Consider the following 27,552-nt stretch of genomic DNA (forward strand, 5'->3'; position numbering starts at 1 on the left):
TCTTTTCAAGGTCACCTGTCCAAAAAGCACAGCACTCTGCTAAAAATAATATAATTAAGGCTGAGATAACAATTACCTACTGAGTAATCTTTGCTTGTACTAATCTCCAATACCTTTGTTAAAATGCCAGGCATTTATACAACAGGTTATGTCAATTACAGTGTCATTGTAAAATATATTATAGGTTCTTTGGCAGATGAGTGTCTGTTCCTGATTTGACTAAATTAAAATACTTTGAAAATACAAGCAATAAAAATGTTTTAAAACACCTTGCAGATACCTTTCGAAACCTGTTGCTTCACTACAAATAAGAGTTTTTATTTAAAAAAAAAAAAAAAAAAAGTGAAAGATGTAAACTCAATCTATTTAACTTATCCAAGAAAAGGCTAAGAGGTGACTTGATCACGTTCTACAAGTACCTACCTGCAGAGAAGATTTATGATAGTAGCAGGCTCTTTATTCTAGCAGACAGAGGCATAACCGAAGCCAATGGCTGGAATCTGGAACTAGATAAATTCAGGCTAAAAATTAGATTCAGGCTAGAAATAGATGCAGATTACTAACACTGGAGGTAACTAGCTATTGAAATATCTTACCTAGAGAGGTAGTGGATTCTCCATCACTTGAAATCTTTAAATCAATATTGGTTGTTTCTTTCTGAAATATATGTTCTAGCTCAACTACAAGATATGTGCTTGATACAGCAATCGTTGATTGAAATGCTATGGTCTAAATTACATAGGCACTAATCAGAATTGTCCTTTTTAGTCTTAAATCTATGAAAAAACAAAAACTCGTAGGTTCCGAAAATTCCATTGACCTCAACGAGCCCTTAGTTGGGGTTCCAAAATGTTGGGTCTCTTATGACTATTATTTTTATTTTGTTTCATTTTTTTTTAAACAAATAAGGCCTGCCATGCGAGGAGCTTGGTTGTGGTCCTTGTGTGACAGCTTTACAGCATTAGGGGAACTGAATGGAAGTTTGTTCTTCCTGTTGCCTTTCTGCGTTAAGCTCTGGCAAAGTTCTTGCAACATAAATCCTCAGCCAGATATTCAAATCCCGATGGCGATGTAAAAATAAAAGCTGTAAAATATTTTAATAGGTAATTAATAAGCACCTTGGCAATCTGGTGCTTGCTTATGTCACTTTAAGGTTAAAAATACATTATGAAACAGAAAAAATGGACAGCCAAATAACTCCACTTAAACGAGTGAACTGGATAAGCCATCGGTTGTCCCCTGGGGTCCCGTGAATTACTGTGCTGACAGAAGAGCCACTAAAAAGGCAGCATCTGACCCAGGTGCTGTATGGATGAAGGATTTCAGCAAAGCTGTAAAAATAAACATCCTGAGACTTAGACCATCAGGTACAGTCACTTTATTATTGGGATAATATGGCAGAATCTGAGAGTACTGAGCAGTGTAACATTCAGCATCCATGAGTTACCCTCAAAGAGCCAAGGAAACACCTTGACATTTTGATGGATAAGAAGCTACTTCATGCTCACCTGGGTTACCTTTTCCAACTTAACAGGCTGTTTTCAGAAAGACAAATCTATTCCCTGTTAGTTTGTAACTATAGGTCTGTGTATAAAGCCTTCCTTTGGTCTCAGTCCCCTTGCTTGTCCTTAGATTGTGTTCTCATCAGAGCAGGGAGTGTGCTCCTTAAGTGTCAGGAAAGAGTCCAGCACAAAACATGTGCTATATAAATAATAATAAGTCCAGCGTTCTACCTTGGCTCTTCAGACATGTAGTTTGGTATGGAGAGGTCCATGGTCCGGTCCAGGCCAGACTTGATCTACCTTGTAATTGCAAATAAGAAATTTTCATCTTGTATGGGAAAATGTATGATCTCATGGCCAAACTCCCATTGACTTCAATAGAGCCAAGGTTCACCCTGTGTTTATACCATGCCTAGCCCTACAGGATGCTGTGTCTGATCCAAGTATCTGGGCACCATCATGATGTAAGTATTAAATTATTATAACTCATAAAAAGCTTAGAGCTGGGGTCTTTTGATAAAGCCGGTTTTAGCTCCCTCTTCTCCTCCTCAGTAAGTTTAAAAACAAAAACCCTATTTTATGTTTTCCAATAGTTTGGGGGATCAGCCTCAGTAAAAACTAGGACTGCTTTGGAAGGTTTTGAAATGAATGGAATATTATGAAATGTAATAAAGAAATAAAACGGCTCCATCTTGGAATCTTCTGACATCTCTTTGTCCTTCAGAAAATTCCAGCCAGGAGTGGGTTTTGCTGACTAGCCCTTTCCGCTGCAACAGTCTTACTTTTGAAGTTATTTAATCCCTGTGCAGTGTGGACAATGAGGACCACCAGAACAAGTGCTCTATACGTGCTGATCACTACGTAGTGTAGAGCGGTGGGTAGATTAGGTAGTCGTGACCATAAGCTTGTGCCCACGAAATTGTTGCCATTGAAAACTATGCAGGAGTCTCAACTGGCGGAGGAAAGAAAAAGTCAGCTGAGAATGTCTCAACTAATTCTGTCATGGTGAAATTCACCCATATGCAATGGACCTGTTTTGAAGGTTTAAGTAGGAATGGAGTGTTGCATAGACCTTGGGCATGAGAATGAAATTAACTCTTAGGGACCAAAGCAAAGATACTAGCAATGATGTATTGCTGTTATACATTACTCTGTCATAGATGAGTATTGTCCACCACCCTTACAAAGTCACTGGTATAGTGAATTGCATGTAGATGGATGGATCTTCCAAGCTGTGGATTCATCCAGCTGGTGCAAAGCCAATCTATCTGCCTCTTATGTCATGCCCCCACCCTCAGAGCCTCCAGCATGGAAACTAGAAAGGCAAGTATTGAACAAAAGTGTTCCTGCAGTATGTTATTTTCTATGTCCCCACAAAATGGCTATATCATAATTATATTAGGTAGGTAAGAGTCATGCTCCTTAATCAGAAACTATTTAAATAATGGTTATTCCGATCACAGTACTTGTTAGAAGTGGAGGATGCTTATGTCCTTCCCCTGGGATTGCTTTCCTCATCCTACTTGCATTTGAATTACTTTGTTTGCAGTCTCGTGTCCTTAAGAATTATGCATGACATCATTTTTGGGCCATTACGGTAACCAAAACGGAGCCTATTGTGAAAGAATTGGCTCCAGGGATGGAATGATTATTTGATTAAGAAAAGGCAGATTCTGTAATCAGTTTGAAAGAATTCCTCAATGGGATTGGACACCTGCCATACCTAAAGTTATGCAGGAATCTTAATGTGCTTCTGAATTGTTGGAGTGGAGGGAATGAAGCATGCTTTATCATACCAGAATGTAAGAGCCCATAAGTCATCCTTTCTATTTCTTAAAGATGGTAACCTTTTCTTTGAAGTCTCAGTGTGTGTGTTCTCTCTCCTCACCCCCGCCCCACTTTTAATTGTCCTGCTCTCTATCTGTGGTTAAGTTTGCTAGCCAAATTGCTCTCTCTGACATTTTTCCATGGTGCAGTATGTGGCTGTGAGGTTTTATTTTATTTATTTTGGAAGGGTGAAATATATGCTTTTATAGCCAAGAGCAATTGCAAACACATGAAAAATGAAGCTGCGTATTGGGAGGTATCAGTTTATTTTAACTCTCCTTCCCCTTTTCCATGCATTTTGTTGCTCTGTCATTTTATAGCCATAGTATACAAAGCCTGTCTCAAAGTTTGCTTTAAAGTCAGTTGGATGTCCTTTAAAGCACAATTAGTGTGGGCCTTCACAAAGAATAATAAGTGGGACTGAAGAGTTGTGTTCAGTGAAAATGTCCATCAAAGGGAATCTAGGCACATACAAAAAGCATCCTCCTAGGAGTTTATTTTCCATTATGTTAGTTGTTGGTACCCAAATTTTCCACTTGTTGGTTAGTTCAGTTTTTAAAAAGAGAAAATTAATGAGGGTGCTCAAGATAGTTTTATACCAGCATTAAATCCTTTCACCTGCATTTTATTTTTGTTGCAAATTGCTTACTCTGTGTCAGCCTGCTACCATCCCTCTTTCTTTAGCAACACTACGAACACTGAATTAATGAACTGAGGTTCCACCGGAGCATTATTTTTTCTATTTTTACTGATTTGTAAGCAAGAAAGAGTGGCGTAGTTACTGAGGCCCTGATTCAGGAAAGCATATGTTTAAATGCCATTGAAATCAATGCTTAAATGCTTCCCTGAATCAAGACCTAAGGACCTGATCCTACATAACAGTGAGCTCTATTATAACAATTGGGCCTACAAATTTGTGCTAATTGTAAAAAGATTAAGGAATCAGAATGGGTGTGTCAAATATTAGGCCTAATTGGTGGACAGAATAATGAAGGGATGGGCTATTCCACCCACTATTCCCTTTGAGGATCCTTAAAGAAAGAGACTTTTTTGGAGGGAGAGACAGAGGAAATTAAAAACAAAAAAAAAATAGGGGGAAAAATACAGATGAATGCTAATGGTAAAGCAAGCTTCATCATCATGCTTGCTACCCACATCATCTCCTGGGCCTTTATCAGCCTAACCCAAAAAATTCCCTAGCCAAACAAGGCCAAAGAAAGGAACCCAAATAACATTGCCCCCTCTACCAGTCCAGCCAACTTCCAAACACCATGTCAAATCAAATCAAATCAGACTTGAAGAGCTCCAGCACACCTCAACTACCTTCTTCTCTTTTTTCCAAAAGGACAGTTATTACTATCTTTGATACCATCTAAGAAACTGTCAAACAAGGTGGTTTTCCTTCTAAAAACTCTCTCCAGTTAAAGAGAAAAGAAACAAAAAAGTTGTTAAAATGTGAAAGCCTTATTTAATATTTTACGTCAAGTGTTTTACCTGTTTTTCCTTCATTTCTTTATCTTTCATACAAAAAAAAAAAAAATTAATGATGTTTGCCATAATACTAAGCAAGCTGAAGTCTCTATATAACCAACCTCGGACCTTGTTTAACGTTAAACAGTAACTGAGTTACATTAACATCTTTGGCTCATTTATTCCATCTAAATTCATACAACTGTGCCTCCAATGGGAGGATGAACATCCTCAATTCCCATTGAATTCTCAGCCGACTACAATAATTATTTTCACTCTCTTGAATCATTTATCCCACAGCGATGAGCCATATTTCTCATCACGGAATTGTCATCTGAAGAGATACGTCCAGCCAGCCTAGTGGGCTGTAATAGATTCTGTCATATAAAGCAAGGCACAAAATGAGATTGGGGGATGGGGAGAGTGGCCATTTGTCCATTTCAACAGGGATACCAAGAGCAATGTGAGCCTCAGCCAACTTTCCAGGTTGTGGCACTCATTGCTTTTGAAGGAAAACCTGGTGCCAATATTTTCTTGTTTGTGGCACCCAATTTTAGAAAACAATGGCCTAAATTTCAGAGGTACTGAGAACGCACAATTCCAGCTGAAGTCCATGGCAACTTCCATTGTTGCCAGCTCTCCTGGGACGTGTTGCGTCCTGGTGGTTTTGTCATGTGACTTTCAATACTTAATCTTTTTCTTAAAGCCCCAGCTCCTGGAGTCATGTGCTTATATGAGAATTGAAAAGTTCATTTAAAAAAAGTAAGTTTCTAGCCTCTCATACTTGCAGAAAAAAAGCTTAGAAGTGTGGATCTTAAAGGACCAAAGTTAGGAGGCAAATGAAAAGGACCATCATTTGTTACTGTTTAAAAAAATCTTTTGATATTTTTAACGCCATTCCTATGACTTTTGCAGGGTCTGATTCATTATTTTTAGTAACATTTGGGATTGTCCAGATTGTATTTCTTAAAATCAGGTTCTGATGTGTAAATTTGGGCACCCAGAAATGAAGCCACTAAAAATGAGAAGCCACTTTTGAAAAAGGGCCCCTCTAACTTTGCTACCCATTTTCATGTCCTGTTCTCCATTGATTGCCAAGGCAACTGCAGCTTGTGATTAACTCATGAGTCTGTACATGGCACATCATTTCTTATTACTACAGCCATGGGAGATGACTTTATTTTGAAAATTAACTGATCCAACCAAAATACAATGACCCAAATCCTGGAATGTGTTGAGCACCTGTAACTGCTATTGAAGTCAGTGCATTTCATAGATGATGTATTATATATTGTGTATGTGTAATAGAAGCTCATTTTCATATTTTAGTTATGTATCAGACCTAATGACACACTTGTGAGTAGTTCAGTCCCAAAATTAGGTTTGGGATTTTTTTAAAAGTAGTTATAAAGCCTTTAATAAATAGAAATGAAATTGAAAAAAAAGGTTAAATGAAATTTTAAAAGAAAACTAAATATTCATGTACAGAAATGTTTAATAAAATGTGTGCTCTGACACAGCAACATTCAAAGCAGACGGTGAAAATGACTGATCTAGTTTCATTTACCAATCTGATTGAAATTTGAGAAAGTAAACACTGCTTTGGGTGCAGTGAAAAGTATTTTAGATTTTAATTTTTTTTTAATTTCCTTCTAATTTTTACTAATTGGAGACTAGGTTAGTAACATTGGTAAGGAATTTTTTAATGAGTTTCATGTTGTGTGTCATTTTACCAAAGCAAGATTAATTTTTTGGTAATATAACTGTTTTTTAAATCAAGTGAAAACACAAAGATAATGAAGATCACTTCATGTATATATATTAAATCTTTGTCAATTTCTGTAACAATTGGTATTATTCACCTTAAGACACAATTCCCTGGAAATGGTTAGTGAGGCTGCAGGCTCTGGAAGTACATATTATGCTAGTTTCAGATGGGGGCTCACTTTACGGAATTAGAAACATTTTAATCCTTCATTGCATCTGTACTGACAGTTGCCTAGAAACATGCAGTGATCAGGCTGTATAGCTTTCTGCTTGAGGACACCATCCTGCAGGATGCTGAAGGCTGGGGAGAAAAGTGCAGAGAATCAAAGTTTTCATGCTCAGCACTCAGAATCTACTCAGCCCAGCACCTGAGCAGAGAGGCTTGTATGTAAGGCCCAATCTGGCCAGGTATTCAGCATGCCTCAACTCCTGTTGAAGTCAGGGGGCGGTTGAGGGTACTTGCTCAGGATTGGGCCCTAAATAATGGGAGAGTTTGTACACTCACACCGAGCTCTGCTGAGTATTCGGGAAGTGGGCGTGATGGGGATCAGCCAGGGCATCACCCAGGGATAGGTGTTTATGTACAAGCCAGTGAATGCAAATGATTGTTTGCAGTAGTAAAAGTGAATATTTCTATTACTCTAAAACCCCAAAGCACTACGGATGAATTTATAATAATTTATAATGAATTAACTAAAATAGTGATGGGTAGTAATAACAGTTATTGTAAGGGTTTCCATTACTTCTACTGACTAGGAATAGGGGCTATTGAAGAGCACCATTGAGAAGGGGTGTGAGACCAGGGCCAGCCACCGACACAGCCATCCTTCTAATCTTTCCCAGCCAGTTTAAAAGTCTAACCAGCCAGTCTGGACTAATTATAGTCTTTTTGAAACTACAGGTTCAAGTCACTCTTCCCCCAGTGCTTCCTTCCAAAGTAGATACAGGCACATATAAACCGAAACTGGGAAAATATATCTCATACTAAGGAACAAATAAGAAACGAGAGCCAGTGGCTGGAAGTCGCAGTTAGACGAATTCAGATGGGAAATAAAGTGTAGATGATTAACAGTGAGGGCAGTTGAGCAGTGCAACAGCATCCCAAGGGATGTGATGGATTCTCTGTCATTTGGAAACTTTATGGAAAGTTCCAGCTTCACTTGGAACATTTTCAGAAGTGTCTAGGGGTACATCTACATGGTAAAACAAACGAACAAAAATCCACCTGAGTAGCAAGTCTCAGAGCCTGAATCTACAGAGACTTGGGATCAGTAGACATTCATCTCGTGCTGGAGCTTGGGCTCTGAAATGGAGGGTGGGGGTGTTTCAGAGTTTGAACTCTGGCCCAAGATGCTACACAGCTATTTTTAGCATCATAACACAACCATAAGTCTGTAGACTCAGCTTCCAAGATTCACTTGCCACAAGTGTTTTTTGTTTGGTTGAGTGGGAAGGTTTTTTTTTTTTTTTTGCCATGTAGACATACCCTAGGTGACTTAGGTGCTTTTGAAAATGGGTCTTGGATATTGGGTTGGATATTATTCACCTAGTTTAACCATAGATTATTTAGCTAGGTGGATGAGGTTACTGGGTGAAGGTCTCTGGCCTGTGTTGTGCAGGAATTCAGACTGGGTGATCATAACGTTTCCTGATAACCCTATAATATTGATGCAGTGCTCTCACAAGCTTAGCAGTCTGCTTAGTACACCTTTTTGGATCTTATGTACTAAAGCACCATGCTCAATAGCCCTATAGATGGTTCAGTATCACTCTCATACAACCTATATCTGCATCCCTGCATGATCATATCTCTAATATGCAGCAGAGAGCAACACTGGAAGAAATACACACATCCTCTTCATGTACACAAAATTAAGTGCTTACAAGAATCCTACCAAGGAAACATGCTACAGATTTTATTTTTTGACAGCGTCCAGAGTTTGCAAACACCTTAAAGAAAAATTGCTAGTATTTGATGTAGTATTTGTTTTTTGATGAAAAAACACCTGGGTTTGCATTTATTTTTATGTGCATTTTTGTCCAAAGGGTCACGCTGATTGCAACATCATATTTTATCCATATCTGTTGGATATAGTTTGTTTTTAATGCAATGTTTTTAGTAATAATAGATTATCCGTGTTTTCGCTTGTTTAGCTATCATTTTCATGATGGCTACGTTAGTGTTGAATGGCATTAGGAAGCGCTAATCTTTCCACTGACGGGTCTTCCTTCCAAAATAAAAACCAATCAATAATTATCGATTGAGAGAATGTCCTGGAAGACATTAAACACCCCTTCATTGCTATGAAACCATTCATCTAAGATTGTTTTTAAAATTCACAGATTTAGTATTTTATCTGCAAAGCCCTGCTGGAAAAATGCACATGTGGCCAAAGACTTTATCGAATCTGTATCATGCAGAAACAATCAGAAACATGGTTATACTTTACTGTGTTCTCAATAATTATGGCATGTCTTTGCAAAGTTGGAAGGAAGGAAATAAACAGGGTAAGCAATTTTGAGGGCAATCAATTATTTACATAAAATTAGATGAGCTTAACAAAATTGCTCTTTTCAATTACAATAATTAGGAACAAATCTCAGAAAACAGGCCAGTTCTTTCCAACAACCTCCTGTTGAAACAAAAGGGAATGAAAGGTCTGGTGTTATAAGATATAACAAGACAAATGATGCAGTAATTCCAAATTCTGTGCCTGAATGACCTAAGAATTTAGCCTAGAGTGGTGGATATTAACTGGGTGAGATTAGCAAGATTGTATAAAGGAGTTAGGAGTCCTACTTCCCAAAAACTCATAGCTGTGTTTCCCCATTCCCCTATCCTTTGTGTCCTCATTGACCAGTGTGACATGGCACTCCCATTCTGATGTGATCACAACATGCGCCTGTTTGGCGGTCCGTTTGCACTGGTATAGATGACTGCATCAGGTGTAGGGCAGTGGTGAACTGGGCCCCAGATCCTTACCCAGCACTTACCTGAAGTATCCATAGCTTATGTTGCTCATCCTCTAGGGCCACTCTCTCCTCCACTCCTTTCGCCCAACAAAAGTCCCCATCCCTCCTACCTGAGATAAATCCTTCACAGTGCAAGGACCAGCAGCCTCCCACCCTATTTAAACATCTTCAGTGACTGAGTAGATAGTCTATTCACCTTTGTAGTTATTGGAGAGCAGCTGGCTAGCTTCCTACATCTTCTGGGAACAAGGGAGCTGATGGACCCATTATCCCCCACAATATACCCAGAGTAATCTCTGAAATGCAGGGAATGTACCTTTTCTCTCTTTCTTCTATGTGCAATAGACTCTTGAACTCTTATTTGGGCCTTCTTGCTGATTCTGGCCATGTTAATCCATTAAAAACTATTCCAGAGATGTCCCCCTACAGGGCAGTGCTTGAGAACAAGGATTTTGGCCTGCCTCCTTGCAATTCAACGGTAGCCAATGAAAGTTATTTTAGTCATCAGAATGGGGAAGCTGAGGAGGCATTAACAGGCTGGGAGGAGATAGGGATAAAATCTTGTTGATGATTGTGGCAGTGTAGCTGCTGAAAAATGAGACTGGGGAAACTTTCATGAAAATCCAGGTGACACACATTAGAAATTTGATTAGAAAATTTGGCTTTATGCCGTTCATGTTGGATCTTTGTCACAATATGAAGCCAAACCCTTTCAGTAATCCCTTATTGCTGGCCACTGATTTTTCAGAAGGAAGACACTCCTTCACTAATTAGCAACGAACACATTTGCTGTATGTGAGGACCTAATCTGGAGGACCTAGTCATTTACTGTAGATTTTCAGAAGTTGGCTCAATCAATTATTGCTAACCCTAAAACTGAAGGAAAAAAAAAAAAAATAATCTCACATGGCAGATATAAATGGAAAATATAGTCCTTCTAGTATTTGACTACAGGAATTCCTATCTCAGGGAAGCTACAATTTAATCACTTGCTGTGAAAATGAATTATACAGATAATTTCAAATCATTTTTGAGGAGCGTGCAGCACCACTCTGCCTTTATTCAGAGTTTATCACCCAAAGAAGCCAAGTAAGATTCTACTCACTTTGGGCTAATTTTTGCCATCTTTGCTCACCAAACTTCTTATGCGAGTAGAGGCTATCCATAGGAGTAAGGATTTTGGTATTAGGACCCTTTGTGCACCTGTTTACCAAGTCTGAATCTTTTACTAGTCTCAGGGATAAGGGACTTTGAAATGTCATAGGTATTTTAAGTAGAGGTAGCTTTTATTAAGCAATCAGGCATGTAGCTGCACAAATCATAGTATCTGTTGTTGGTTAGTTATGTCTTACTTTAATGGGATGTTTTCAGTTGAAAGTTGGCTGAGAAGTTAGATGTTGTAAACAAACAAACAGCTTACCTTACACCATATAAGGTCAATAGAAATTATTCCAATATTTTTAAAAAAAGATTCCTGACCTACTTCATTTGTTTTTTCCCAGATGCAAGAAATGCAAACAAACACTATAAATAGTTAAACTAATTAAATTTCAAAAGTTTGTTCAGATTTTAGTAATCTAGTTGGTTAGTAGCACATACATGAGAAAGTTTGTTTGTCTACAGTATATTACTTTGAATTGTCAGTGTCCATTTAAAGGACACAACTATGCTGTTAATTTGCACTCTCACATTTCTGCTCATCCTGTCTCAAAAATACAGGTTGGGATTTTAAAAAGTGCCTAAATCAATTGGATTTGTTCTCCTAAGTCACGTAAGCACTTTAGGAAATCCCACATATAGTAGAAATAGAAGGGATCAGGAGACTGGAGATGAAAATGCTTAGAACCATAAATTGATTTCTGAGGCTTGGTCTATACTTACCTCCGCGATTCGGCGGCAGTCAACAGGAGTTAGCAAAGTATGCAAAGAACTTGCATAACTCCCATCGACTGCTGTGCTTCTCTTCTGCACGCTGTCTTCACTGTACTGCAGCGACACAGTGCTACACCTCTTGCAGCGGTGGATTAATAATGTTGACTTCCGGATTGACTGAGTGGGTCTTCACTGACTGCTCAGTCGATCCAGATAAGTCGATCTGACGGCAGCGACTTTGCTGCCATCAGTGTAGACGTAGCCTGAGTGAACTAGATACCAAATAGGTTAGCATTGTTTATTTGAGAAAGAGTATGAATAAGAGCAGCTGTCTTTTTGTTCTGGGTTTGTACAGTGCCTAGCACAATGGGGTTCTCATCCATGAAGGGGTCCTAAGCAATAGTAATACAGTGTGTGTGTGTGTGTGTGTGTGTGTTGTGGTATAGCAACCCCTTTGTTCTCACCTATTGGTCACAGTCTCCTTTGGCAGCGAGGCCTATGGTAACTCTGCCCCAACCTGGACAAGTCCTTTGGCTCTTCCCCTCGGCAACTCCCTCGCGGAGCATTTGGTGCAGGCCTTATTTCAGGCCTGGGAGGAGTCCTTCAACCCTGCAGGGGAGGGGCGGGTAGTCTCAGTCAGTGTATATGCCCCAGGGCCTGGGGAGGTACCTTTCTGTGGCTCCTTCTCAGGGCTGTAGAGGTGGTGGGTTAGCCCTGGAGGGTTGGAGACACTGGTCCTTCCTGCAGGCTGGGGCCAGGGTTTTTCCTCTCTGTTTCTCTGGATGAAGGGAAACACTATCTCCTGATCTGGGGGAGTCTCTCCTCCAGCCATCAAAAACCTTCTGGCAGCTGCTTTCTCTCCTTTGTTTCCCTGCCTTTCCCCCCCTTTAGGGAAGGCAGGGTTTAAGTACACCTGGAGTAGCCCTTAATTGGGTCCAGGTGTCTCTAATTGACCTGCAGTAACCTCTCCTCTGCCTGCAGGGAAAAGGGCCTGTAGCATTCTAGGGCTCACATACTGGCTGTGGTATACCCTTTTGTAGCCATCTGGCCTGACTTTACCACAGTATATAATAAAATATATATAATTAATAATAGGGGAGATACTAGAAGTTGTGATGCTTCTCAAAATACCAAGGACTCATTCACCTTTTTAACAGCCCCTTCCCCTCACCTCCAGTGAGAGGCAGAAGTGCTTGTACTTAACTGGGTGTCAGTTCCGTGACACTACCAGCCTTTCAGCCACACAAGCAATCTCCTCTGGGTTATCCCAGCCTTCATTTTGCCTTGCAGGTTAACAGTAGGTGTACGCCAGTCCCTGAGCCCCTTTGAAGCATTCTTATATACCCAGCCCCTTCTCCATTGATCACTCACAGAAATATCAGTTCTGCTGTCCCCAAAGAAAAAATGTACACACCAGCTTGTATGATTCAAGTCTGGATCAGCACCTAGCTTAATATCACAGCTCTGAGATAGATTTATAGTGAAAACAAGAATAAATTTATTAGCAAAGGTATGAAATGCATGAGATGTTGAGAAAGGATAATGGAAACAAAAAGTTATGTATAAAACTAAATCATAACATGATTTCTGGAGACTAAATGAGCTAACTTTCTGTCTAGAGAAGTTCATCTCACTTCAGATGTCTTCTACAGCATTTTCAACCAAGCCTAGTTGTGATCCTGTTTTCATGAATATAACTGCCCTACCCAATTACTTCCTAAGGGAATTATAAAGGGGTGTCTTCCTTGCCTTCTCCTCGTATCCTCCAAAGTTCAGTGGTTGTACTCAGAGTCAGGATAACTTCCCGTAGCTTATTCTTTGGTATATTGCCTCCCTGTTGACTTTGTGTGTAAATGAGGCTTAACGTCTTTTGTCTGACAGAAACCCTGTTTGTCCACTGTGCCTTGATACAGACTTAAGGAACATGTTTTTGTAGATATACGTAACTCCTGGCATAGTATCTGTACCTACATTTCACAATGGTATTAGTGACCATTGTGATCCTGCTTTTCATTTAAGACCTCACGTGTTGTTCATCGGTGAACCGGAATGTACAGACCAGAATTAGGATGTTCTTGTAACACCCTTGCCCCTTGACATTGAGGGGTTCTTAGGTTTGCAAAAATGAAGGCCAAGATTTTGAAAAAGAGGTGCCTATCTTATACTCCTCTCTCCCTTCTGTATCTTGAGAGCTGCCAGGTGCTCACTGCTTTGAAAACCGGGCCACTGGGTGAGTTGGCTAAATAGGGATGCAGGACCCTAACTTTAAACACCATTTTTTGAAACTCTTGGCTCTGGAAACATTACAGGGAATACAGGAGGGAAATTGGACACTTTCCTCATAATGTAAAAACAAGGGGACTCACCATGAAATTGAAAGCCATGTAACTGAAATCAGATTTTAAGAGTTTTACACAGCACATAGTTAACCTACAGAACTCATTGGCCCAAGATATAATTGAGGCTTTTGTCAGATTAAAAAATGAACTGGATGTTTATATGGATAATAAGGCCATCCACCATTATATCAGATAGGATGAAAAGAGATGTGGAGATTTAGATTCCCATGTCTCAGGACATAAATTAATCACTAGTTACCAGGGGTCAGGAAGAAATGGATGCAATTAGATAGGGGTGCACAGTATTTTAAATATGGACTCTCTACTAATTCCTTATATGTATGTTACAGTTTTTGCCATGAATTATTTTCTTTTCACCCAGAGCTTAGCATTGATTTGTATTTCTTTGTATTGTATCTAAGTATCATGCCAAAATGTTATAGTTACCAGCTACATTTTCCCTCAGTCTAGGGTTTGTAATATATACAATTCCAAGACTGTGGTCCATTTCCTGTAATTCCTTGTGTTCAATGCATGCAATAACACTATACTAGCAATCAGAGCAACAGTCACTTTATCAGGAAACAGGTTCTGCTGTGGTCTTCAGTTTATGGGAACAGATATTTACATGTGGGCTAATGTTCATAAAACTAGTTTTTAAAATCAAAACAAAGACTAAAAATGTTGCAAGTGACTTAGGAGCGTAAGTTCTACGGGCCAGAAGTAGAAAATCAATGGGAGTTAGGCACCTAACCAGCTCAAGGGCTTTTGAAAACCCCATTATGGGCCTATCTGCATCTTTAGGCACTTAAATACCTTTGAAAATCTGGTCCATGGCACTTAGGCTCCTAAGTTCCTCAGTCACTTTAGAAAATGGGACTTACACTTCTAAGTCATTTAAATAGTTAGAAAATTTTACCCTGAGGCAGTTTTGAAAACTTTAGGCTAAAAGACAAATCCCACCGTATTGATTTCACATTTTCTTTACACAAAGATTAAACAGACCCTCCAGCTACCTTGGAGAAAGGCCATTACTGCTCACTCTAAAACTTAGAAAAGACTGTGACAGCTGAAACTAAGACACTCAAGCCTTGTCTACACTAGAGAGTCTTATTGACGCAAATTACGCCAATGATCAAGAAGTGCTACAATTACAACACTTGTACCTGTGCAACCAGCACTTATTGTGTCCACAGTCCACAGTTGGAGCTCTAGCATTGACAGTGAGAGCTATCCTACTGTGCAACTCACCATCTTATACCGCTAGCGGTTGTGGGAAGGGAGAAAGGATCACAGTACATCATGGGTGAGGGCTCAACATCCCATGATGCAGTGATTTCTGTCCTGTCATTCCATGCGTTTCCAACTATGTTTCACAGGATTTTTCAACAGTCCCAGTTTCCTGCGCGCCCACCATCGCTATGTGAAAGGATGGATCCTGCACTGCTCTCCACTGTTGCTGTCAGGATTCTGAACACATCATGGCTGCTCATGCAGTATATCATGAGCTCCCAATTGTAACAGGAAATCGAGGTGCCTGATCTGCTGTGTGCCATGCAAACAAACGACACCAGATTACTGTTTGCATTCATGGACCATCTGCACATGGCACACCGCTGCTTTGGGTCCATAAAACAAGTACTGAGTGGTGGGACTGCATCGTTTTGCAGGTCTGGGATGATGGGCAGTGGCTGCAGAACTTTCGAAAGTGCAGAGCCACCTTCATGGAACTCTGTGCGGAGCTCGCCCGTGCCCTGCAACTCATGGGACACCAGAATGAGAGCTGCCGTCTCGGTGGAGAAGCACGTGGCTATCACCGTTTGGAAGCTGGCAACTCCAGACTGCTACTGGTGGGTCGCTAATCAACTTGGAGTCGGGAAGTCCACCATTGGTGCTGTGTTATCGCATGTGTGCAGGGCCATTAATTGCATTCTGCTACGAAGGACTGAGAGTCTTGGAAATGCACATGAAATAGTGGATGGCTTCAAAGTGATCGGATTCCCTAACTGTGGTGGGGTGATAGATGGCACGCGTATCCCAATTTTGGCCCTGGACCATCTTGTGATAGAGTACATCAGTAGAAAGGGGTACTTTTCTGTGATACTGCAGGTGCTTGTGGATCACTGTGGGCATTTCACTGACATCAGCACAGGTTGGTCAGGGAAGGTGCATGACACGTACATCTTCAGGAACATTAGCCTGTACAGCAAGCTGCAAATGCAGACTTTCTTCCACACCAAAAGATTCCAGTGGGGGATGTTGAAATACCCATAGCAATCCTGGGAGACCCAGCCTACCCCTTACTGCCATGGCTCATGAAGCTTTATATGGGCAACCTGGATAGCAACAAGGAGCATTTCAATAACAGGTTGAGCAGGTGCCGAATGACAGTTGAATGTGTGCTTGGCAGATTAAAAGCTCGCTGGCAATGCCTTTATGGCAGGTTAGATTCTAAATGAGGAAAATATTCCCATGTTTATAGCCGCCTGCTGTGTGCTCCATAGTATTTGTAAACCGAAGGGTGAAAAGTTTTCCCCTGGGTGGAGCGCAGAGGCAGATCGCCTTGCAACTGACTATAAACATCCAGATGTCAGGGGTATTAGAGGGGCACAACGGGGGCCATTCAAATCAGGGAGGCCTTTAGGAGCCATTTTGGCAATGAGCACCAATAAGGTGTCTTTGTAAATAGCACTGTGCCATGCAATGACTGCTAGCCAGCTTGTACTGTCTATCATTGTGTACGCTGCACGCTGTGTGCAGAAGACAAATAATGATTGCTTATCCTTCACAGAGTATGTCTTTATTAAATAATTATTCACAACACACAAGCTGAGTTGGAGAGGAGAAAGCAGTGAGGGGCAATATGAGCTAGGACTGCTAGGTGTTAGTCCAGCTATCATTCTAGAAACTGTCTAAAGGGGTGGAGGGAACGGGGTAACGAGACAGGCTGGGAGTTTGGTAGGAATGTGTGGATGGAGTTTGGGGAGGGCATGGAAAGCAGTTCCGTATTAGCTGCAAGGGGGGGGCGAGCACTTATTAATTTAGTCTGCAGCGTTATGAGTGACTTTAGCAGCTCTGTTTGCTCCTCCATGGCTTTTATCATGTGCTCATGTCCTGATATCACTCACTTCTGGTTTTCCCTCCTCTCCTGCCTATCAGTTGTTTGATTTTTGGACACAGTGTGTCTCCATGCCCTTTTTTCTTTTTTTTCCCCCCACCTCAGAGGTCTGGAAGAGTTCTTAGAACATCTCCTCTTTGCTTCTCCACACTCATTTTCTTATCACCTGCAGGCACTCAGCAGGTTTGTAAGAGTTTCCCCTCAAGGGCACATCTTTAGAAGCACAATAAACAACAAAAAGAAGCACGATTGTCAGTGCACTGACAGCATTGATTCATTACTGTAAAATACACCTCTTTCCTCACTGTTCTCTGGCAAGCGCATGGCTCAGCAATAGACCAGAGCATGGTGAGTTATGCCTGGAAGGAGGGGGCACTCAAGCTGGGGAAAAGGTTCTAGGTGGTTGTTTGGGGAATTGATGCAGGTAGATAGGAACAAAATTTCAAATTCTGCCACCATTTTCCATAGGCGGGAGCCATAGAAGCCGATATCTCACTTCTGAGAGTAAGCAGGGATGCTAGGGTACCGCTCTTCCATGTGAGCAGCTTCAAACTGGGTCCCTATGTTGCTCACCTGTGTGCCGCTTGGGTCCCTGCACAAGTGATGGCCGACTGGCACAGGAAAGTTTCCTACAATGGGGGAAGAAACAAAGCAGCTCTGTCAAGGAATCTCTGGCAGAGGATTGGCAAGTATCTGTAGAAAAGTTTCCTAGAGATCTCTCTGGAGGATTCCCGTGAAATCTCAGTCTGCATTAACACACTTTTCTGCCGCACTGCCTAGCTGCATAGGGGAATGAGAAGCACATGCAAACACAGTTATTCTTGTGCATTTCTATCCCTTCAACCAGCTGTATATGCATCAAAGCAAAGGAAAGCTGTATCTCATGTAACCAAGCAGCATCCGCTCAAAAAAATCACTTACCCGAGCTCCCCTCTCCTGCATCCTGCACACTAGTGCTGGAGGTTTGAGACCTTCCAGAGTCAAGAAGAGGTCCTGGCTCCCCATGTCACCAAACGATCCAGTTCCCTGCTCCGCACTGTTCTTCCACTCTACTTCTTTGTCCACGACTTCTTTGTCGGGCTTGAGTCAGGTGTACATTGTCTCCGGGCCCACGGAGCTATCCACAGGTCTCTTGACGTTGGAGGTGGAATCACTGCTGAGGATGGCTTCCAGCTCTTTATAGAAGCGGCAGTTCTTTGACTTTGCACCAGAGCAACGGTTTGACTCCCTAGCCTTTTGTTACTCCTGCCGTAGCTACTTGATTTTCACACGGTACTACAGCCTGTCCTGTTCAGAGCCCTTCTCCTCCATTAAACAAGAACTCTGACCGTAGATATAGTTCCTTCAGCTGGAGTGGAGCTGGGACTGCACAGCCTTCTCTCCCCAAATGCTGCTCAGATCCAGGAGCTCCAGTGTTCGATGCATGGAGCCACCACAGTCAGCTGGGAAGATGCAATGAGAGATCTCTGCCTAACCAAGCAAGAAGTGGAATTTCAAAAATTTCCAGGACATCAAAGGAGGAGGGATGGATGGCTGCAGGGCAGCGGAGTTCAAAGTGGTGGTCAGAGTGGTCAGGATGGGCACTGTGGGACACCTCCTGGAGGCAGTTTACTGTGACATAACCAAGCACAGTGTCTACACTGACGCTTTGTCGCTAAAAGTGTGGTGCAAAAAAGTTCCGTCTCTCGTCCAGGTGCTTTTATTTTGTTGCAGAATCAGAGGAGTTGGGTCCCATGGCTTATTGAGGAGGGGAGCAGCCCTGCAAACAAAGCCATGCCGGAGATGTGTGGAAGGAAAAGGCAGCTGCCCAGGATGCTTCCTGCTCTACCAAGTCACTGTTCCACCTTCTGCAAAATATCTGCGTGGCCCATCTCAGCGACAGCACAGGGAAGCAGCTAGGAAAAGCTGCATTAAGTGACATGCTCCTTACCCCAGCCCCAAAGGGGCCAGCCGAGCTGCTGGAGGAGTCCACGCACAAGGACTGGTCCTGTCCCTTTTGCCCCTTCTGGTCTTGACTCTACAATGATGCTTTTTGTGGCGAATCCTCCCCTGGGTAGCTGGCTGAAGTGTGCTGCCTGCTGTTTTCCCCTCCCCCTGCTCCCTGCTAGGATATACTGTGGCCTGCACACGGGGTTGCTATCAGCAGGATGGTGGTGGGAGGGTGCCTGTTCTCTGCCTGTAGCAGGAGTCTTTGAGGTGGCTGGCTGGCTGAGTGCCATGCTTCTCTGGCAGCCCCTTGGGGCAGGGAGAGGGTAGTGCAATGAAGCCCCCTTCAAGTTACAGTCAGAGCCCTGGCAGGTGGAGCTGAGACAGAAACCAACAGACCCTCAGACCAGGTGCTCACTCTGTAGACTCTTGCTACCAGAGGTAAGTTCCCTCCCTTTGCTCTGCTCTCCAAATGGGGATCCTACCCCATTCCCATCTCCTGCTCCTTCCCCCATTGAAATAAGCCTGACCCTTCCGAGAGCCTCACACAGGATGCCGCAGCCCAAGGATCCCCCAACCCAAGGACCCCCCCGGCTAATTTCTCCTCTCCAGTCAGTTCCCAGCCACCAGCCTGCATCAGAGCCGAGACACTCCCCTTGGTGCACCCTGCTTCCTTCCTCACTCTTTGCCTCTGTGCCTGATGTGACCTGGCTCCCCCAGTGGTGAGTCAATGAGCAGCACCAAGAGAGCAGGGTGGAGAGTGACATAGGGGTTGCCTGGCCTGGCGGGGGGTGGATCAGGATGGGATTCACGGCAGCTCAGAGTCCCAGCAGCCAGAAACCTCCCTCATCCTCTACACAGAGCCCTCCCTCCCCAGCCTCCCCTTCAAGTCCATGGCACACCATCAGGTGCCATCCCCCTGGGAATCAGTTAGATTGGCTTTGCCCTGGGATGGAAAGCTACCCCTGAGGAGCTGAGCACAGCAGAGATCTGCATGTGACCACAACAGCGGCTCCTTCCACATGTAGCTTTGGCCAGCACGCTGCCAAACAGCAGGGAACCAGGCCGTCCTCTCGTAGGTGCCAGCATGGCTCCACTCGCATCAGCTGCCGTGCAAGCAGGACAGGCTGGAGTGCAGAAAAGGAGAGGAGGCGGCTGGAGAAAAGTGATTGGCAAGAGAGTTTGCTCAAGCTGCAGGAGGAGGTGGGTCCATGAGCCCGGTGGTATTGGTGATAAAGCGAAGGCGGGTGTGGCGCTCAGCCGGGTGGTGTGCACTGGAGTTAGTGGAGGTCTCAGGCAGCCTAGCCAGTGAGTTGGGTGGGGCAGCTGGACCAGGACAGGAGGCTGCTTTCCTGCTGTCAGGTGAGGCAGTAGATGCATATCCACGGCATGCTGGGGCCCAGTCCTGATCTCAAACCCAGGTAACTCCAGTGACTTTCCTGGAGTTGCTCCTGATGGATCCAGGGAGAAGAAAAGGGGCCTATGGCCTTCCTGCATGTCAGTGAGAGAAGGGCAAGCTGTCGCCCTTGACTCACCTACTGTCCTGGTGGGAGCTCCAGACTGCTGGAAATCACACTCGGGATTGGTTCTCAGCCTTGTGCCATGTGTGTGGCCAGCTTATCTAGCACTGCGTGTTCTTCATTCACCCCTACACTGGCACACGCAGCTCACCCGGCCAGCACCGGGCCCCATCTCTGCACACGTTACACTAACTCGGCCACGTGTCATGTGTAGGAGAAACAGAGCGGAGCAGCCTGAAATGAAATGCGGGACTGAATTCCCACACTAAGGGCCAAATTCTGCCCCAGTTGGTGCCCAGGGGGTTTATGGGTATAAATGAGAGCAGAAATTGACTCTAAAAAGCTGCATGCTCTGACCATAGTGGGAAGGATAAGGGAGGCCCTGTGCCTGTCATGTCATTCCTCCTCTGTCAAAGGTTTCATTGACAATCAGCAGTCCTGATGCCTCCCCAGCAGTTCATCTAGGATGGTATTTCTTTTTGAGCTCTGGCAATATGGAATTGGTCCCTTCAGGCATGACGGATTTCTGATACCAACGTCGACTGAGAGAAGTCTCAACAGAAGAAAGAGGAGAGACACACAGAGCACACACACACACACACACACACACACACACACACACACTTGCCATTGGTAATAAGATGAACACACTGAATCAGCGTCCCTATTTTGTGCTAGCGACAGCTGCTGCAAGAGGTTCTGGTATCAAAAGTGGAAGGCATCAAGGCAGGGACAAGGGGAGAAGAGGGAAATTCTGGGACCTGTCCTGCTCTCAGTTGGCATCTGTGGTGCCAGCCATGCTGATATAGACTTGTGCAACTAAGCACAGAGTTAGTCCTAAGAGGTAGAAGTGCTTCCACTAGAAAAATGGCTGCAAATAATCTTGTGTTCCAAAGGCAGCAGAACTGTATTTCAAATGGGCAGTTTTAGATGATTTGTAATTAGCTACACTGAGGTTGCTTCTCCATCTTCTTTGGTAAACAACATTGTTCCCACCGCCCCGCCCACCCCTCGTAAAATTGAAGTAAATAGGTCAACACTTTCCATCTCTTTGCAATCAGCAGAGAGGGTTTCAGAAGATTCTAATGCCATTATATTTAAAAGAGGATAATGTCTCAGTCTGACTCATAAGTAGGGAACCTGGGAGTTACAATTATGAAAAAAAAGTAATAATAAAAAGATAAGGCTCCTATGGTATATCCTAATATAGTGGACAAAGAATACTGAAGGTACAGTGAAGTTCGCCATCTAAATACATCAAAGCTTTCCAGGATGACTACATTAGATTTCTTTATATTAATGTTCTCCAAAGACAGGGATGACTTTTTAAAAATGGATTTCTCAATTAATTGAAATTTTATAAGCAAGAGAATAAGACAGCGGATGGGTAGCTACGGAGCTCAGTCAGTGATCAGTGCTTTCATAAGTGATGCCACAATTGCTGTTATTTAGCTACTCTGATAAGTAAACCAGTGTAGTCGTGTCTGGTTGACACACCTGAGAAGATGGCTGGGGCAGTGTTTTTGGTAGGCTGGGAATGAGCTTTGTTTGTTTCTTACAAAATATTCTTTCTGGCATTATATTCTAATGTTGGTGTTCTTGTCTTTGTCTATGCATTCTTTAGCTATGAGGATAACAGACCCTTCATCAAGTAAGAATGACCTGAATGGCTGATAAATTCCATTTATCAGTGTGGTCTCGTGCACCAGCTGTCAGATCAATATTGAAAAATCATTAAAGCTTCTGTCATTCACGTTTGAGGCAGAAGAGCAAACTGTGCAGGAAAATGGCCAGGCATACAGCTTCTATGCAGAGTAAACATGCTGCATACGTATTGCCAAACAATTGTCACTTTGTCTGCTTCACAATTCTTGATTGGACCTCACCCGAATTCACTGTGATTGTTAAAGCAATCTTGTGTAGTACAGACTTGTTATACCAACAGCAGCTTTCTGTTTCACTTTGCTGCATTTCTGTGCATCGAGTATGTTGTGATTTGGAAGGGTGGCTTTGGCTTGGAATTCTTAATTCAATTTAGGGGTAAATTTTCAAAGTGATGCATGGGTATTAATCCATATAACTCCCATTGAAACTAATGGGAAACAATTAAATTTCTGTGCAAAGCTTGGAAAAATATCCTCTTAAAGATGAGAATGCACAGTTGTCACAAATTATCCATTTCAGGCTCAGATCAGTCATGCCACCATTTGATGTTTTGTTTTTCCATTTCTTTAAAATTGAATTATTAAAAAAGCCTATGAAAAAAACGTGCAGTAGAAATACAAGTCTGTATAAAGAACTAAAAACAAAAGGAAGCAAGAAACATGCAAATTATTCACTTTATATCAACATTTCTTGTCCTGCAATCAAAAAGAAAAAAAAAAGAGAGCGAGAGAAAAAGTAGCATAATGGAAGCATAACAACTTTGTAATAGACTTTCAGTTTGTTCTTCTGGTGAAGAGTCCTTTGTGTTCATTTTTCTAGTACCATTCTCATATTCTCTTTCATTTTTCCGTTCTCTTTTTAAGGGTAGGGGATGGAGCAATTTTATGCAGTTTCCACCCCCTCTTTGCCTGCAGGTCTGTTTTCCACATCAGAACTTTGTATATTATACAGTTTGTGGCTCCTCTAACCCAAAGATTCCTTTCAGCTGCTAAGTTAGCATATTTCTGTTGCTATCAAAATGGTTTCACTCTTTCCTATATCTCTCTGTAGTCCGAGTCTCTCTACTCAGACTCAAGAACTGCCTGAAACTGGGGATAGGGCAATTTTCAATTACCATTTGGGTCCTTTTTAAATGACCAAAATATACAAGCACTCAGGAGAAAAATCTTTGTTTCTGCATTAATATTTTTAGTAAAAATGACTTGATTTTTATTTTTTTTTTAAATTGACATACATTAATATCACAATGTTGTCTCATTGCTGGTGGAATTTTGGAGGGAAAAATATATAAAACAGCTGAGCTATTAAACTTTATCAAGTGGCTATCTTTCAGAACGATTTTGAGACTGCACTTTTAATTTGCATAGTGCTAAATATTTATTTGCAGGATTGACTGGAAATGCTTCAAAAGAGCTGGTTCTGGTCTGCTAGATACATAATAGGGATTGTTTTTAAAACCTGCCTAAATAATTAGTTACCTGAGGGAGCTCTTCTGGTCTCATGGATAAATAATACATGTTTTTTGAATTTCACTGGAAGATATAATACTGTATTTTCTTTCTAATATTTAAAGAAGAGCAGAAAGAAACATTAATACAACTAGAGCGTGTTGCTGTTTAGGACAAACCTTATCAAAGCACAGGGGTTCAAAGTTAATGCTGACACATTGCCCTAGCAGCAAGACTACAGATTGACATACCCAGCTGCAAATGGCTTGGCTTTCTCACAGGATTTTTCACCAGCACCTTTTTACACACACACACACACACACACACACACACACACACTCTCTCTCTCTCCCCCCCCTCAGCCCCCTCCTTCCCACACCCTGTGCAGAATACAGACCCAACCCCATTCCAGCTCAAATCAAATTTTTTCAAGCCTGCAATGTCTGAAGAGGTTGAAAATTAGGCAGAATATGAGCTCACTCCTCCCTGTCAGACTCTTGATCTTTCATGTCCTTTTGCTGTTCACAACAGATAACTCAAAGCTGTTGCACTCCAGTTCTGGGGTAAACAGAGGGCACAGATGAGGTGACGCATGATGGCGTACGCCTCCATGCTTAGTGGAGGTCAATCAAAAGCCTCTCTTATGAAAGAAGAGTTTAAAAAAAAAAAAAGAGCAGGGGTGTGAGTGGAGAACGAGCATGCCCAGGTGGGCTTCCAGGCCTGAGTCCCCTCAGACCTAAACCAGTTTTACAGACTATAATTCCATTCACCTTGGTGGAATTACTCCTGATTTATGCCAGCATAATTTAGAGAGAAACCTGGCCCCTGAGTTTGAGTGACCATCAAATGAAGCTGCTATCCCTGCACTTCCCACTTTGGCCACTAGGCAGAAGTTCAGTAGTGCCTGCACATAGCACCCTCTGTAAGGCCTGATTCAGCACCCAGTGAAGTCAATGTGATGACTCCCATTCATTTCAGTGGGCACTGGAGAAGAGCCTAAGGTAGAACTGGGTTCTCGTCTGCTCCCTGTCCAGCTCATCGCTTTTAGGTCCCCACTCTGAAGTGAGGAATCAACCCCTCCATGTGACTTAGCATTTAAAGTCTCAGTGTCACATGGGATAGCTTTTCCCCTCCCTAGTTGGTGGTTCCATCTCTCCTTACACTGAGTTAACAAAAGTAAAACATGCCAGCTGACCTGCTCATCCAAAGTTCAGAGGTGGCCTTTAGCAATCTTAACTTCTCAAAAAGGAAAAGACTGTGAGCCGCTGTCTGGAGTCACTTTTAACCCCTGCAGCCCATCCTAGCAACCCAACTGAAATGCATTCTTGAGGGGAAGCAGCCACACATTGAGAATATCTCCCCTTCCACCCCCCATCACACTTCAGAACAAAACTGTGAAGTAGAGGCACAGAAAGCTTCCCCCCAATTGACAGCTCAGGCAAACCAAGTCCCTGAGCCTGCCCAGCCATTTGTAGCTGTTTTACCTTGTTTTAACTGGCAATGGTAAAGTTTGCAGACAGATTGGTAACAAAGGAAAATACAAGAATAAAGGTGCCTTAGTGTTAAATAGGGAGCATTTAAAAAAGCTATAATCCAACTTCACTAGTGAAACCAGTAGGTGCTAACAAAACAACTCCTTAATAGGGTTTGTTTTTGTTTTTTCTCATCCATTTGCAGGAACAGCATCTACATATCATTTACATATACACCTCTACTGCATTGAAAAAAGTTTATGGTACAAATCTGCTTTGGTTAAGATAAATTTCCGTCCTCATAACATTTCATTGATATATCTCTCAAGTCTGAAGATTAGTAAAGTGCATGGAATTCAAGAAATGTTTTTGACACAAAAAAAAATCCTTGTAAACTCTTATCTGATGCTTTTTTTTTCTTCTGTTAAAATGGTAGCAGAATATAATCACTGCTAGTAGATGTGTTAAGTCCTATATGGATCGAAGACCAATTCCTTTCTGTATTTTGTTTTCTTTCTATCAACAGGTCCTGGGTTATAGGTGCAATAGCTCTACTATGCCTCTTAGGACTGACCTGGGCCTTTGGACTTATGTATATTAATGAAAGCACAGTCATCATGGCATATCTCTTCACCATTTTCAATTCTCTGCAGGGAATGTTTATATTCATTTTCCATTGTGTCCTCCAGAAAAAGGTAAGAGAAATTATTCCATGCTTCATAGTAGTGATGCAGGATATTCCATTGTCTAACAACCACAATATAATGTTACTGATGTGCCTTGCATTTTTACTGAACAGACTTGTTTCTGTGTACATAATAAGGGCTGAATTTAGATTGGAAATCGGAGCAATGCATGAGAATGAGATGCCGAATGAGATGCATGGCACAGGCATATCAACAGTCAGGATGTTGGAAATTATCGAATTCAATACAAAATGCCAGCATGTAGTTTGAAGGGAGAATGTAAAACCTGTGAGAGTTTTTTGCATTTTAGAGGCCTGATTCTCAACTCACATACTCCAGTATTACACTGAGACAACTTCATTGGCATCAATGAAGACATCAATGAATTTCCTCCTGATTTGCATGGGTATAAATGAGAGAAAAATGGAGCTATATATCTTGACTTAAACTTAATTCAAGAAAGCCACTTGGGAACTGCCTGTCTATATAGATGTACATATTCGGTGTTTAATAGGCACTGCTTCATTTATTTTTAAATTTGGGCTTCGATCCTGCCTTGTGCCCTGCATGTCTGGACAACAGCAATGTAGGATGGTGGTCTTGCTGAAGTTTGATCCCGTTCTCCACCTACGGACCACATCCAAAATGAATTGAAGTCACTGGAAAGACTCCCATTGACTTCAATGCACCAGGATCTAGAGGCTTGACCTTATACCATTCAAGTGATTGAGGTATCCTCCCATTGACTTGAATGGGAGCAGGAACAAGCCCTAGATGAGCATCAGCATATTGCCCTGCAACATGTTGGTTGTCCAAGTAAAGCCCTGGCCAGCAAGCTGTTTGGAAGCAGTTTGAGAACCAGCTGCACTAAATTGTTCTTTTAAAACTGGAGAAAGAAACTTGGATTCAGATTTTTATCCCATGTCATTTCATCTCAAGCACGATCATCATAATAGACTTAAATGCTTTAGTAAAAATCCAAATTTCTGATAATGATTCTGAAACTTTGCAACTTTCATGCATAATAATAAAAACGTAGGAAGATGTTGACTACCTTAAAGAAACAGGTCAGCTGAATAGAGCACATACAGTGAGAAGAATCTTTAGGCACCTACAGTGTCTGCAGTTGACTAAGGTGCCATAAATATGCTGGGGATTGCCACCTAACTTTAGGCTACTGTTTTTGAAAATCTTGACCTTAAAGTATAGAGCTACTATTTATTATCTCATGTAGCATAATGCAGCATCATTGACTGCACAGGTAAGACACTAAGCAGACCTATATGTGTGTATGTTCATTTATTGATTTATTGGCATATGGTGCATGTTGTATTGTTTCTGTTTTAATGATAATGACCCCGATTAAGCAAAGCACGTAAGCCCATCCTTTATTTTGAGTAGGTCAATGGAAATCAAGAGGATTACTTATAGACTTAAAGTTAAGCACATGCCTAAAAGCTTTGCCAGAGTAGACTCAATCAGAGTAATGTAGTCATTTAGTAACTTTTAAACAGCCACACTGCTACCACCAAAATTAAAAATAACACCAACAACCCTAAGCCAAATCCACTGGGGTTTAGAGAAGAAACTGAAGACATTCTATTTATGACTGAAAATATAACTGGTTTCCACCTTTCTTTGTCCACTTAAAAACGTGCTTAGGTCCCATTGGGTATGTCTGCCATGCCTTGTAAACCTGGGTCTATGGCACTGGTTCTCAACCAGAGGTACGTGTACCCCTGGGGATACACAGAGGTCTTCCAGGGGGTATGTCAACTCATCTAGGTATTTGCCCAGTTTTACAACAGGCTACATAAAAAGCACTAGCGAGGTCAGTTACAAACTACAATTTCATACAGACAATGACTTGTTTATATACAATTATACAGCAAATATCTCACTGAAATGTAAGCACAATATTTATATTCCATCGATGTATTTTATAATTATATGGTAAAACTGAGAAA

The 27,552-nt window shown here is 42.0% G+C and overlaps 1 protein-coding gene across 9 annotated transcripts in view; it reads left to right on the forward strand.

Annotated features, from left to right (window-relative positions):
• Positions 1 to 27,552, forward strand: part of ADGRL3 (adhesion G protein-coupled receptor L3) — a 769,462-nt gene that overhangs the window by 673,142 nt on the left and 68,768 nt on the right. For all 9 annotated transcript variants that reach the window (XM_067556899.1, XM_067556894.1, XM_067556893.1 and 6 more), the window contains one exon: positions 25,426 to 25,594. In XM_067556899.1, coding sequence (XP_067413000.1) covers positions 25,426 to 25,594 — 169 coding nt within the window. The remainder of the gene's footprint in view (positions 1 to 25,425; positions 25,595 to 27,552) is intronic.

The sequence above is a fragment of the Emydura macquarii genome, unplaced genomic scaffold (assembly GCF_026122565.2).
Source record: "Emydura macquarii macquarii isolate MOO-44397 ecotype Brisbane River unplaced genomic scaffold, CSIRO-AGI_Emac_v2 contig_1790, whole genome shotgun sequence".
In the NCBI taxonomy this organism is placed as follows: domain Eukaryota; kingdom Metazoa; phylum Chordata; order Testudines; family Chelidae; genus Emydura; species Emydura macquarii.